This window comes from Neohortaea acidophila (assembly GCF_010093505.1).
Source record: "Neohortaea acidophila strain CBS 113389 unplaced genomic scaffold BDY17scaffold_6, whole genome shotgun sequence".
Lineage (NCBI taxonomy): Eukaryota > Fungi > Ascomycota > Dothideomycetes > Mycosphaerellales > Teratosphaeriaceae > Neohortaea > Neohortaea acidophila.
The window spans coordinates 23,820-36,257 of NW_022985515.1; the positions used below are offsets into that span (position 1 = coordinate 23,820).

Here is a 12,438-nt window from a genome sequence, read left to right on the forward strand (position 1 = left end):
CGCGGGAAGGAGTGCACTGGAACATGAAGATGAAGTATTACGTGAGCAGTTCGGCTCAAGCTGCCGAGCGCAACACCTCAGCAATGGGTGCCTGCTCTCCGAAATACATTAAAGATACAACAAACGAGGATGTAAAGGATCCAGAGCAATACATATTCTCCGCTGCTCTCCCTTTCAATCCCATTCCGTTCTACACCACCTCACAATGTCCGCATCACGCTGCTGCTTCAACGGCTTCGAATGGGATGGCCAGCCTGATGGCGAAGTCGTTCCGTTTCCAACCTCCTCCAACCAGGCATACAAGACGGGTACCAATCCAGATGTCGCCATTCTCTTCGTACACGACCTTGTAGGTTGGAGCTTTGGAAATGCCAGATTACTGGCAGACCATTTTGCGAAAGAGATTGATGCCACGGTGTTCTTGCCGGACTTGTCAGTTGCTGTCACGATTGGCCGCTTCCACTGACGCTGACCATCCCCAGCTTGAACGGCGAAGAAATCGATAAACGAGTCCTCGAACTGGAACCGGAAGAGTGGGCTTCGAACGGCATCGACGTTTGGGGTATGGTGGAGAGAAACAGCCGCCAAATCCGACAGCCAGAGATCTTTGCGAGCGCAAAGAAGCTTCGTTCGGAGTACAAGAAGGTGGGGGCGATTGGGTTTTGCTGGGGCGGTAGGGAACATCTCCAACCCTCACAAAACGTCACTGACAAGACCAAGGATGGGCAGTCTTTCAACTGGGGGCAAAAGGCAACAACTTGGTCGACTGCATCATCACCGGGCATCCGAGTCTTCTGACCAAGGAGGACATTGACACGGTCGACGTTCCTGTTCAGTTGCTTGCTCCAGAACATGACGCGGCATTCACGCCAGAACTCAAGAATCATTTCTGGCAGGTCATGCAGGCTCGAGGAGACTTGGTCTTTGACTACCATCACTTCGCCGGCATGCAGCATGGCGCTCTCGTTCGAGGAGATCCAAACAAGCCAGGCGAACGTCGCGCCATGACGCGGGCCAAAAATGCGGCCGTCGGGTTCTTTGCGGAATGGCTTCATGATGTTTGAGGAGAATCGATATTTGTAAAGCCCCATCAAGATACTATATAGAATGCGAGGTGTGAGAGGAGCCTGGGATTGTTCATGCTCGTGATGTTGATTCGCGGGGCTATGTCCAGTACGCTCGTGTTAAACCAAGCCCTACGTGATCGGAGCTCAAAAACGGTCAATCGAACCGACGTTAGCACTAATGGTGAGCTCATCTTCAAGTGAGGCTGAACGAGCTCCCACTTTTGCACACTTACGCTTGCATTCACTGCAGACTGGCGAGATGGCGGAGGAGTACGACATTGTCATCGTGGGGGCGGGCACCGCTGGCTGTGTTCTTGCAAATCGGCTGAGCGAAGACCCCAGCATCTCTGTCCTCATCCTTGAAGCAGGTCAAGACAGAAACGATGACAAAAGAGTGGCCACGCCCGTGCCCGGGCAACTCGTCGACAATCCGGAGTTTGACTGGCAGTATGTTTCAGAGCCGCAGCATGGCATCAATGGCCGGCGCATGAAACAGCCTCGGGGGAAAGTGCTGGGAGGTAGCAGCGTGATCAACTCGTTCGCTCTCATCTATCCATCGAGAGCGGGCATGGATGTTTGGGCAGACTTGGGTAACAAAGGATGGGACTGGGAGGGCACGAAGGATTATTTTCGCAAGTTCCAGACCGTTTGTCCTGCTCCCGACATTGTGAAGAGGGAGCTGAGACCGGTCATCAGCGGCGAGGGGACCAACGGACCAATTCAAGCGTCGTATCCCTTCACCGTCTCACAGGCGCAAAGGCTATGGTTGCAGGCCTTCAAATCTCTCGGATTGGAAAACACGAGCGATCCTCTCGACGGCGCGGCGATCGGTGGGCACATCACCACCAACCACATATCAATCGACAAGCGCGAAAGGAGTCATGCTGGGCTCGCCTACTATGAACCCGTGCGAGGCCGGCCGAACTTGAAACTCGTCACTGGTGCACTCGTCCAGAACATCACCTTTGACACCTCGAGTGGAAATGACGCATTGGCTACAGGAGTCGCGTACATCAAAGATGGCATCTCTTGCTACGCCGCGGCCCGTAAAGAAATCTTACTTGCAGCTGGCGCATTTGCAACGCCCCAGATTCTCGAACTCTCCGGAATCGGTGACTCAACGTCTTTGCAACGGCATGGGATTGCCACAGTCTACGACAACCCCAATGTTGGCGAGAATCTCCAGGACCACATCCGACCAGGCCTTTCCTTCGAAGTGGCCGATTCCATCGGGTCGCGCGATCCTCTACCGCCTTCGGATGCCCAAAAGCTATACGAGAGTGACAGCAAGGGTCCATGGGTTGATCGAGCATGTTACACCTTTGCTTACATGCCTTTGCATCATTTCATGTCTTCGGCTGAGAAGCAGGAGCTCTCCAACATCCTGGACGAGCATCTGAACGACAGAACACTGCCTGAGTTCCAGCAAAAACGAAACGCCTTCATCAAGCAAATGATCCTCTCGCCATTCGAAGCCAGCGCGACAGCTTTCTTCGCTCGACGACCGGCTGGCACCGACTCGACGCAAGGCAATTTCTTCACCTTTCTCGCCATGCTTTCCCACCCCTTCTCGCAGGGTAGTTGCCACATTGCTTCCAGCGACGCTGCTGCGAAGCCGCGGATCGATCCTGGGTACTACACTCATCCGCTCGACCTCGAGGTGCACGCGCGACACATCCAGACTCTCGTCAAGCTCACCCAGACGCAACCTTTTGCTGATGCCATTAAGGCGGATGGTGCACAGGTTCCGATCAAGTTCACCGACATCTCTATTGAGCAGGCAAAAGAGTTTATCAAAGAGTATGCGACGACGAATTACCACCCTTGCGGAACTTGTAGTATGATGCCCGAGCAAATCGGTGGTGTTGTGGATGACCGACTGCGAGTCTATGGTACGAGGAATGTGCGCGTGGTTGATGCGAGCATTATGCCGATTATCCCACGTGGAAACATCCTCACCACCGTCTTCGCCGTAGCTGAAAAGGCCGCTGATATCATCAGTGGGGATCTCGGAATCAAGAGAACGACCTAGCCGAACACACAATACAGAGATAGAACGATACAGAGGATTTCGACGTTGTCTTTCTACGAGCGCATGATATACGACGATCGAACGTGAGCGTAAGCCTTGTCAACTCGGCCTCGCATTCTCCTATTAGCCCCCGCCTGCTGTCCTTCAAAGTCTCGCCTTGGACCGTCCCGCCGCCTGTTCGTCTGCAACCCACTGCCTGATATTCTTGCGCAGAATCTTGCCAGACGGACTCTTTGGGATCTCGTTTATGAATACCACACCCCCTGAGTATGCATGGTAAGCATATGGTTCAGACCAGATGAGTAGGGGATACATACCACGCAATTGCTTGTGTTGCGCCAGGTTCTTCTTGAAAAACTCCTGAATCTCCTTTTCGGTGACTTTGGAATTCGCCGCCCTCACCACATACCCTCGTGGAACCTCACCCGCAGCTTCATCCTGCACGCCAATGACCGCCGCGTCAGCCACCTCGGGATGAGCGAGAAGAGTATCCTCCAGCTCCGCGGGCGCGACCTGCAGGCCTTTGTATTTGATGAGTTCCTTCTTCCGATCGACAATGTAGTTCAGGCCATCCTTGAAGATGCCAACATCGCCCGTACGGTACCATCCATCCAAGAATGCATCTCGTGTCGCTTCTGGCCTATTGTGATATTCTTGAAACACGACAGGCCCTTTGACCAGGAGCTCCCCGGGCTCCCCCTCTTTCACATCCTGATCGTTATCATCTACCAGCCGGAGTTGGAGGTTTGGAAAGATACTGCCGACGCTGAACGTCTCGTCCAGCTCTCCAAAATTGTTTCCCGTCATCGAACCTGTAGTCTCCGTCGTGCCCCAGCACTGCGCGGGCCGGACCTTACCCTTTCCAATCTTCTTCTGTACGTCTTTTGCCAGTTCCATGCCCATTGGTGCCGCGCCAGTCGCCGCCGCCTCGACGCTATCAAAGTGATCCGTGACTTTGGGGCTTTTCGCAATCTGCAACCAGATCGGGGGGACAGTCATGACGATGGTGGTGCGATATTTCCGGTTATTTTCGATGAAGCCGTCAAAATCATACTTTGGCATCCAATAACAAGTCCCTCCCATGAAGAACGGGTTCATGGAGTACCATGCAATGCCCGCAATATGGGCCATGGGCAGATGCGCAATGACATTCCAGACGAATTCTCGCCCTTCTTGCTTGCAGCGTGCTCGATAGTTGTCGGCGACCGACATGCAGATGGGATTGCACGCCATCAGGTTCTACGTGGCGTTAGCAGGCAGTCCCAAGTATCGACGCATTGAGCCTGAAAAACACTCACCCAGTGTGACAGCCTGACACCTTTGGGCAGGCCGGTCGTTCCGGAAGAGTAGAGCAGGCAGCCGGTAGTTTTGTGGCATTCTTCCTTGGTTGTCAGTCGCTGCCACTCCAGCTTTCCGCCATTGACGGGATCAAGAACGTTTTTCCCATCCTTCAGGTTGATGAGCTTCCAGTCCTTGGGAGTGCTTGGATCAACCCGAAGTATGCGGTCAAGGGGAATGCCACACTGCTTTGCCGCCGCCACCATGTTCTCTTCGTATTCCGCGGTACACATCAACAACTTCGCATCAGCATCCTTGATCTGCCGTACCAGCTCGGGTACGGTAAAAGCTGTAGATGCGCCGCTCCAGATCCCTCCGGCACCCAGAGTGGAGTAAAACAGCAGCGGGTCCATCGGATTTCCGTTGACGACGCAGAGGACAATGTCCTTGCTAGGTCCATTTGCTCCGATTCCATACTTGGTTCGGAGCACATGGCTCATATGCTTCGTCAACTCACGGGCTTCTGCCTTGGTGATGCTGTTCTTTGGGTTTGCGGCCTCGACATGGAGCACGGTGTCCTCCTTCGCCAGTACCGATTTGGATTCTGATTGAGTGGTTAGGCACAGAGCACAATCATCACAAGAAGATGCAGCGATGATAATGTTCGCCCCGTCGCAGCTCATATGCTACACCGCGAGTCCAACGACTTACCAAACAAAAAGGTCAAGACATCAAGCTCGGGAAGGTTGATGTCTTTCGCCGGGGATTTGTAGACCTTCATTGCGCCCGAGCCCCAATCTGAATCTAGCTGTATGTCCTCGCAGATCTGGATAAGTGCAGATGGTATTGTCGGATCGACTGGTTGCCAGATGGGTACCTTTCTACAGCGCAGCCGTGGTGGACGAGGAGGGCTGGGGAGCATGATGCCGAACCCCGCATCATGCGGAGGCGGCCAGCGGCCCGAATGATCCCCGGCTAATCAATCGCGCGTGGGCTTGTGCGTCGTCTGGTCGTTTAGCCGGGCATTGGAGGGACGGGTTGGTGCTGATTCTTCTCTCTCCAGTCCGTAGGCCATGATTGCGCTCTTATTCCTCAGCACGAGGCGCATGCTGCCTCTCAACAACCCCTCCGCCATTGATGCCACCCACCTCGATGCAGTAGCCTCTCAAACTGTTTGACTATGCGCGTTGGGGTCAATCAAGAGTGTGAGCAGTGAAGGAACGATACAACAAGTACCCGGTGGATATATAGACCGTCCCAATGAAACGCCCCAGCGATATACATCCGCCATCTCACAGCTTCGAGTTCGGCATGAACCTCATCGCCTGTCTCACACCGAGATCATTCATGACCTCTTCCGCACCTCCAAGAATGGCATCAAACTTGTATACTCTCTGAAAATGCTCAATGACCTTGCCCATCCCCGTCGCTGTCAAGCCTCGGCCGCCAAACATGTTCGTCGCGTCGTCCGCAATCTCCTGTGAGCATCGTGTTGAATACGTCTTGAGCAGAGCAATAGGGCCGCTCAGGTGTTTCGCTTGATCCTGGTAACTCATATGGTTCATCTGATATGTAATCTGTTCCAGCCAGGCCTGCGCCGACTCCACGAGAGTAATCATCCGGGCAAGTTTTTGTCGGATGACGGGCTGCGACACCAGCGGCTTCCCAAAGACCATCCTCTGGTTCGTCCATTTCAGGCACTCCTCGAGGACAGTGCGGTTCCATTGACACACCCAGCAAACAATCATCCTGTTGCTCAAAATCAGCAAGATCCTCGAATCATGCTCGACTTCGACTTACCATCTCTCGTGATTGAAATTGCTCATGATCACGGTGAAGCCTTGCTTTTCCTTTCCAAGGAGATTCTTCGCCGGCACCTTGACGTTGTCGAATTCGATGAAACTCGTCGCGGCGGCAGCGGAGTAGGAGGTGCGAATGGTACGAGTATTGACTCCCTCCTGCTTCTCCACCAACAACACCGAGAAGCCTCCGTCAGTCCTGCATCCCGTCACAAAGTAATCCGACCAAACAGCGTTAGATATCCACTTCTTCGTCCCGTTCACGATATAGTGCGAGCCATCGTCACTGAGCTTGGCAGTGGTCTGAATTCCAGCCACGTCCGATCCGGCAAAGGCCTCTGTAACCGCGAGACAGATTTTCTTCTGACCAGAAAATACCTCCTCCGTAACGCGCTTCTTCAGTTCCTCATCGTTGGCCCATTGGATGATGACCGAGAGTGAAATCGACATCCCAGCCATGTTGCCGTCTTGAAATCCTCGCGCATTGGCCCGGACGAGCTCTTGGTTGATGATGAGGTCGGAGAAGAAGTCGAAATCTTTCCCATCGATTGCCCCGTCCAACAGCTTCCGATTGTGGAGGTGTTTCCCGGGTCCCATGCGCATTGCAAGAATGTTCGCTTCCGCCATCTTGTCGATGAGCTCTTGGCTAATATATTCGCCACTTTCTTCCTTTTCTTGGGCCTCCGGCTTGATGTGAGTCTCCACAAACGTCCTCATCGCCTTTCGGAGTGAGCGATGGGCCGAGTTGTAGTACGGTGAAGTGAATTGCGGAGTGAGCCACAGTGCTTCCCCGTAAGGCACCGAGCTCAAATCTCCAACTTGGGGATCAATCACTTCCGGCGTCTCTCCCTCTATCGTTCCCACGCACAACTTCGAGTACTGTTCGAGCACTTCATGCCGATGAAGGTTGTAGAATGCTTGAGTTGCATCTTTGCCAGCGAATTGCCGCAAGACAACGGAGCCACCGGGATGTGCATCTTGGAAGTCGGATACATCGTAGACCTTATGATCGACAATCGTCCAGAGGCCTTCGTCGGAGGTGTGCTCTCAGCGGTCAGAATGTGGATGTCCTGCTTGCGAACACATGTGATTACCTTGGCGACTTCCTCCCTCGTCAAAGGCGCCATCTTGGGTCTTGCACGTCGTGCGAATGTGGTTGTCCGATATGAGCGTATACAGTCCAGAGCTTTGGTCTCCCTTCTACCCCACTCCGGCGATGCAGGTCACGGATCGCATGGAGCGACGCGTCGAAATGGCGAGATTGCCGAGGTTGTACGGGGAAGCGATTTGAGAACGAGGTACCTGCCTAAAGTACCTATCTACGTTGCCACGGATCTGCCAGGTAATGCGGCCAAAAGGAGCAGTGTTCGATCAGCGGTTGTCGTCGGAGTGAGCTGCCGTGCCCAGACGGTCGTTGTAATAAATGGAGTCCGCCAACTTGGCCCGCTCGCGAAGTAGTCATACAGTCACGTGACTGTCCGCAATAAACTTTCCCCGCCCCGAGTGGCCGAAGCCGACCTCATGCCGGCTGTATCCAACCAAGACGTTAATCGTACAGCTTCACTCGGACATCCAATACCCAACGTTCTATATCTGCAAGCGTCCGTCGCATCTTTGCAACCATGTCTGATATCAAAGCGGAACTGTTCATCAATGGCAAGGTAAGACAGCCGGCAATGACGTGAGACTGCTTGCTTACCGCCCATCTTCCAGTACCGGAAGTCGAGCAGTGGCGAGACGTTGTCCATCTACAATCCCAACGACGATTCTCTGGTCACCGATCAAGTCCATGTAGCCAGCGAGAAAGATGTCAACGATGCAGTCGCTGCCGCAAAGGCCGCTTTCCCCAAGTGGAGTCGGATGGCGGGACATAGGCGCGCGGCCATTATGCTGAAGTTCGCCGATCTACTGGAGAAGAACATCGACAAACTCGCAAAGCTGGAGTCCGTTGCAATGGGACAGCCGATTAGTATGGCGAAGGGGATGATTAGGGGTCCAGCAGCTCTATGGCGGTGCGGTACTGCTTGCGCAAATTGATTGACCAGATATACTGACTTTGTCATGGCCAGCTTCTACGCTGGATTCGCCGGCAAGATAGCTGGACAGTCATTTCCCCCGGACGAAGATGGCACATACAAGATTGTGAAGTACGAGCCGCTCGGCGTCTGTGGTGGTTAGTATTCTCAACTTCCTCAGACCGCTGGCATCTTGGGCTGACGTTTTCAGGCATTTGCGCGTGGAATGGCACCCATGGTAAGATTCCCCGAAGTCTCGCACTCCCTGCCATCGCTAACACTTCCACACAGTCCTGGCAGCTTGGAAAATGGCCCCCGCAATGGCCGCCGGGAACACCTTCGTGCTCAAGACCTCTGAAAAATCACCCCTCAGTGCAGCTGCCTACGGAGATCTCCTAAATGAGGCTGGCTTCCCCCCTGGAGTCATCAACATCCTTACCGGGGCCGGACCAACTGGAGCTGTTTTAGCTAGCCACATGGACGTCGAAAAAATCGCATTCACTGGCTCTGCCCAAGCCGGTAGGAAGGTGATGGAGGCAGCAGCCAAGTCCAATCTCAAGCATGTTTCGTTGGAACTCGGTGGGAAATCGCCTGCTCTGATCTTTGACGATGCCCATCTCGAAAATGCGGTCAAGCATACGTCCATCTCGTTTCTGATGAACAGCGGCCAGATCTGTTTCGCGAGTACACGGGTTTTGGTGCAAGAAGGAATCGCCCCGAAGTACATTGAAGCTGTGAAGAAGTCGTTCCAAAATGCGGAGAAGATGATGGGTGATCCGTCGCTCAAAGAGACCGCATTTGGCCCCCTGGCCGACCAGAAGCAATTTGAACGGGTGATGGGCTTTCTCCGAGACGCCCAGCAAGAAGGAGTTCAAGTCTTGGTCGGTGGCGAGCGCAAGGGCGACAAGGGTGCCTTCGTGCAGCCTACTGTCTTCCTGAACCCTGACCTCAAATCCAAAGTGTATACCGAGGAGATCTTTGGTCCGGTTATTAGCGTGACAACTTTCAAGGATGAGGCGGAAGCGATCAAGTTGGCAAACGACACAACATATGGTTTGGGCTGTAAGTTGAGACCTGCGCTCCCCCTCGCATTTCCCCAAAGCCTGGCGACTGACCACGTGTCCAGCGACCATCTACACATCCGACATCGCCCGAGCGTTGAGAGTCGCAGACGAAATCGAAGCTGGCACGGTAGGCATCAACTCCGCCTTCAATACGTCCCCTCAAACGCCGTTTGGAGGGTATAAACACTCTGGGCTGGGTCGGGAAAGCGGTTATGCCGGGCTGCACGCATACCTACAGCCGAAGACGATTCACATCAACATGAAGACACCTTTGCCTGCTAAGTTGTGAGCTGTGGTTACTAGGTAGGATCGCATTGGACAGGGTGCGCGGCGTGTCTGTGTGGGAAGCCAGATACGTCATGTGTCTCTCCCATCATGAAGTGTATAGTTAATCGAATGCATCATTCCCATATCTGAAGCTGTCTCGTTCAACCCGCGTTCCTCTACATCCTTCGCCTGCGTTTCCTCAGTCGGTACAAGGTGGCACCGTGTCTGGATCAGACGTAGTTGGAAACTCTGAGAATGGGGATGTCAGGATAATCCTTGTCGGCAGAAAGCACAGGACTCCGGTCACTCACTCGATAAGATTCTCGTCTGGGTCGCGGCAGTACACACTGCGCAATTTACCTGCCGCTCCGGTGCGATCGACTACTTTTCCACCTTCCAGTATCTACATCGGTGGTCAGAGGATGTGCGCGGTGCCGGGCCCGCAGCGAGTGGGGGCTTACCTCGATTCCAGCGGACTGCCAGATCTTGAGCACTTCGTCCACTGGGTGATCGGTGATGAAGCAGAGATCTTCACTGCCGGGTTGTACCTTGCCCGCCTTGGGCTCGAATTCCGCGCCGGATTGATGTAGGTTGAGCTTTTGTCTGCCAAAGATGAGGGCGTGTCTTTCGCGGTCAGTGCGGATGAAACTATACGATGGAAAGATAGCCTACCTTTCAGATCCCTTTGATGTAAAGACCTCATGTCGCATTCCCAGTCTGTCGTCTTGAATATCAGCATGTTCATCGGGCATTACTGCCGTGATTAGACCAACCGAGTGGTATAAAAGTCCACTGTTTTGGGTATGCTCTTCACCGTGAGCACCACGTGATCGATTGCTTTGACGGCAAAACTCGCCATTGTACGATCTGATGATGTGGAGTTGATTGTAGACGGTCAGCGGATGGTGGTGTTGATGTCCATCAGACCGTTGCTTTTCGTCGTCCGTCACGGGTGGGGCGAGCCGTCAAAACATGAACCCTCACCCTAACTTACCGCGCCGACACCAACTTACCACCTTACAGACACAAACAACCAGCCTCAAGATGGCCACAAACGAACCGAATCCGATCGTCTTCTTCGACATCACTCTCGGCGGCGAGCCGCTCGGCCGCATCAAAATGGAGTTGTTCGCAGACATCACTCCGCGCACCGCAGAAAACTTCCGCCAATTCTGCACGGGCGAAACGAAGAACCACCTTGGCCGACCGCAGGGATACAAAGGCTGCAAGTTCCACCGAGTCGTCAAAGACTTCGTCATTCAGGGCGGCGACTTTATCAACGGCGATGGCACGGGGTCGATTAGCATCTACGGAACAAAGACGTTTGCCGATGAGAATTTCAAGCTGGGCCACGATACCGCTGGGTTGTTGTCCATGGCTGTGAGTGAATCTCCCCTTTTCCAGTTTCGAGTACCTCTCTGACGATCTGCTGTACAGAATGGTGGCCCAAACTCGAACGGCTGCCAGTTCTTCATCACTACCGTGCCGACCCCCTTCCTGAACGGGAAGCATTGCGTCTTCGGCAAGGTCATCGACGGCTTGGACACGGTCAAGAAGATTGAGAATGTCCGCACGAGGTCAGAGAAGCCGGCGCAGGATGTGGTGATTGCGCAGTGTGGTGAGATGTGAGAGTTCGGGACCAAGTCCAGCAATTCTACTACTACTCCATCCGCCGAGTACCAAGCGACGGAAGTATCGCCAAAGTCAAGGACCAGGTGGATCTCATCCACATCTACGATCGTGCAAGGCTAAAGAGCGCGAGATTCACATACTTGTGCTGCAGCAGGCGCTTTTTCGGCTCGCCTCGTGTTCTTTATCCTGACGACCTCGATGCAGCACAGAGGAAGATGATTGATGCCGAGGAATGAATGAACATGGTCATAGTTCCAACCCCTTGATTGGTCCTTTGAAAGATCCCAAACGAATGACTCGTTCCCAAGACCAGCTCCCAACGATTGATTATCTCTCAATCTCTACTACAGCGCACACCGTCCGTAACTAAGCCATCGAAGCTCGCACGGTCTCCCCTTCCTTCCTTAGAACGGCGCGCATAAAGCAAGCATAGGCTTGGTCAACGAGATACTGGTCGACCTCAAATGGCTTCTGCTTCGAAGGCGATCGTGGCAGGCTTTCGCCAACACCGCTCCCCAATAAAGTGGTCTTCTGTAGTAAGCGTCCCACTGTTTGGTGCTTTGCAGCCTCAGTCAAGATGTAAGCGACGGGCAAGGTGACCGCCGTCTTGGCCTTGCCGTACACCACCCATTCACTGTTATGATTTCCGCGCCAGTTCCCCTCGATACAGCACCTGAATGGCAGAAGCTTTGCGTGAAAGCTTCGCGCATGGTACAAAGTCATGCTGTCATCCACAAAGATGAGTGATATCGTGCCGTTCTGATCACCTTTGATGGAGGCCTTGATCTGTGACCTTGTTATTAGCCACGGAGCCTCCAGCGTTACCCGTCTATCGAACACCAACCGCCAGCCCCAGAATCCAGCTTAAAGAGGATGATGCTGAGATTAGTGGCGTCGCTGTTGGGCGTCTATTGAAATGTAGACAGACATCATGCCAGAAAGAAATGTCGCTTTCGGATGGAGGTGTCGTTGGAATGTCCAGGAAGCCGAAAGTTTCTCTGAATCGTCCAGCAACAAAGCAGCCATCGGGAGTAAGAAACGTCTGACTCTTGCTAGGCACATTATACCTGACGCCAGACGTCAAGGTTTCTTGCTTCCAATAGCTTACTGGAACTTACTTCTCACCGATAGAGGATGCTGCCCTTGGGCAACGACAAGCGCTCCGGCCATGTTGGGTGCCCAAGAGCTGCCGCGGACCGGGGAACGAGGCTGGCTTCGTTTGGCTGCCTTCTAATCACCACCGCTTGCAATACCCTCCGTTTTGTGCCTGTCGTAGTGACCGCG

At 53.7% G+C, this 12,438-nt stretch overlaps 7 protein-coding genes across 7 annotated transcripts; 4 read left to right on the top strand and 3 right to left on the bottom strand.

Moving 5' to 3' along the window:
• The first annotated feature begins 54 nt into the window (after nucleotides 1-54).
• BDY17DRAFT_298129 (dienelactone hydrolase) lies at nucleotides 55-1,245 on the top strand. Its single transcript, XM_033733692.1, has 3 exons — nucleotides 55-432; nucleotides 483-673; nucleotides 721-1,245. Exons 1-3 carry the CDS (start codon nucleotides 206-208, stop codon nucleotides 1,062-1,064), a joined length of 762 nt encoding a protein of 253 aa, XP_033588782.1. The 5' UTR covers nucleotides 55-205; the 3' UTR covers nucleotides 1,065-1,245.
• BDY17DRAFT_298130 (uncharacterized protein) lies at nucleotides 1,246-3,099 on the top strand (the record flags this gene model as incomplete). The annotated part of the gene is made up of 1 exon (XM_033733693.1): nucleotides 1,246-3,099. The coding sequence occupies one exon, from the start codon at nucleotides 1,246-1,248 to the stop codon at nucleotides 3,097-3,099; it is 1,854 nt and encodes a 617-aa protein (XP_033588783.1).
• A 39-nt stretch (nucleotides 3,100-3,138) lies between these two features.
• Nucleotides 3,139-5,280, bottom strand: BDY17DRAFT_298132 (4-coumarate-CoA ligase). Its single transcript, XM_033733694.1, has 4 exons — nucleotides 5,089-5,280; nucleotides 4,398-4,981; nucleotides 3,417-4,338; nucleotides 3,139-3,362 (listed from the first exon to the last, which is right to left on the bottom strand). The coding sequence occupies exons 1-4, from the start codon at nucleotides 5,156-5,158 to the stop codon at nucleotides 3,244-3,246; spliced, it is 1,695 nt and encodes a 564-aa protein (XP_033588784.1). The 5' UTR covers nucleotides 5,159-5,280; the 3' UTR covers nucleotides 3,139-3,243.
• A 308-nt stretch (nucleotides 5,281-5,588) lies between these two features.
• Nucleotides 5,589-7,591, bottom strand: BDY17DRAFT_298134 (acyl-CoA dehydrogenase). The gene is made up of 3 exons (XM_033733695.1): nucleotides 7,271-7,591; nucleotides 6,178-7,220; nucleotides 5,589-6,126 (listed from the first exon to the last, which is right to left on the bottom strand). Exons 1-3 carry the CDS (start codon nucleotides 7,301-7,303, stop codon nucleotides 5,670-5,672), a joined length of 1,533 nt encoding a protein of 510 aa, XP_033588785.1. The 5' UTR covers nucleotides 7,304-7,591; the 3' UTR covers nucleotides 5,589-5,669.
• A 71-nt stretch (nucleotides 7,592-7,662) lies between these two features.
• BDY17DRAFT_298137 (aldehyde dehydrogenase domain-containing protein) lies at nucleotides 7,663-9,927 on the top strand. Its single transcript, XM_033733696.1, has 6 exons — nucleotides 7,663-7,837; nucleotides 7,890-8,188; nucleotides 8,246-8,349; nucleotides 8,403-8,429; nucleotides 8,483-9,253; nucleotides 9,318-9,927. Exons 1-6 carry the CDS (start codon nucleotides 7,799-7,801, stop codon nucleotides 9,542-9,544), a joined length of 1,467 nt encoding a protein of 488 aa, XP_033588786.1. The 5' UTR covers nucleotides 7,663-7,798; the 3' UTR covers nucleotides 9,545-9,927.
• On the bottom strand, nucleotides 9,830-10,381 carry BDY17DRAFT_251952 (Glyoxalase/Bleomycin resistance protein/Dihydroxybiphenyl dioxygenase; the record flags this gene model as incomplete). The annotated part of the gene is made up of 4 exons (XM_033731211.1): nucleotides 9,830-9,925; nucleotides 9,984-10,146; nucleotides 10,195-10,239; nucleotides 10,296-10,381. 4 exons carry the CDS (start codon nucleotides 10,379-10,381, stop codon nucleotides 9,830-9,832), a joined length of 390 nt encoding a protein of 129 aa, XP_033588787.1.
• Nucleotides 10,382-10,566: 185 nt separating this feature from the next.
• On the top strand, nucleotides 10,567-11,151 carry BDY17DRAFT_317011 (putative peptidyl-prolyl cis-trans isomerase; the record flags this gene model as incomplete). The annotated part of the gene is made up of 2 exons (XM_033736052.1): nucleotides 10,567-10,902; nucleotides 10,960-11,151. The coding sequence occupies 2 exons, from the start codon at nucleotides 10,567-10,569 to the stop codon at nucleotides 11,149-11,151; spliced, it is 528 nt and encodes a 175-aa protein (XP_033588788.1).
• Between the last annotated feature and the right edge of the window lie 1,287 nt (nucleotides 11,152-12,438).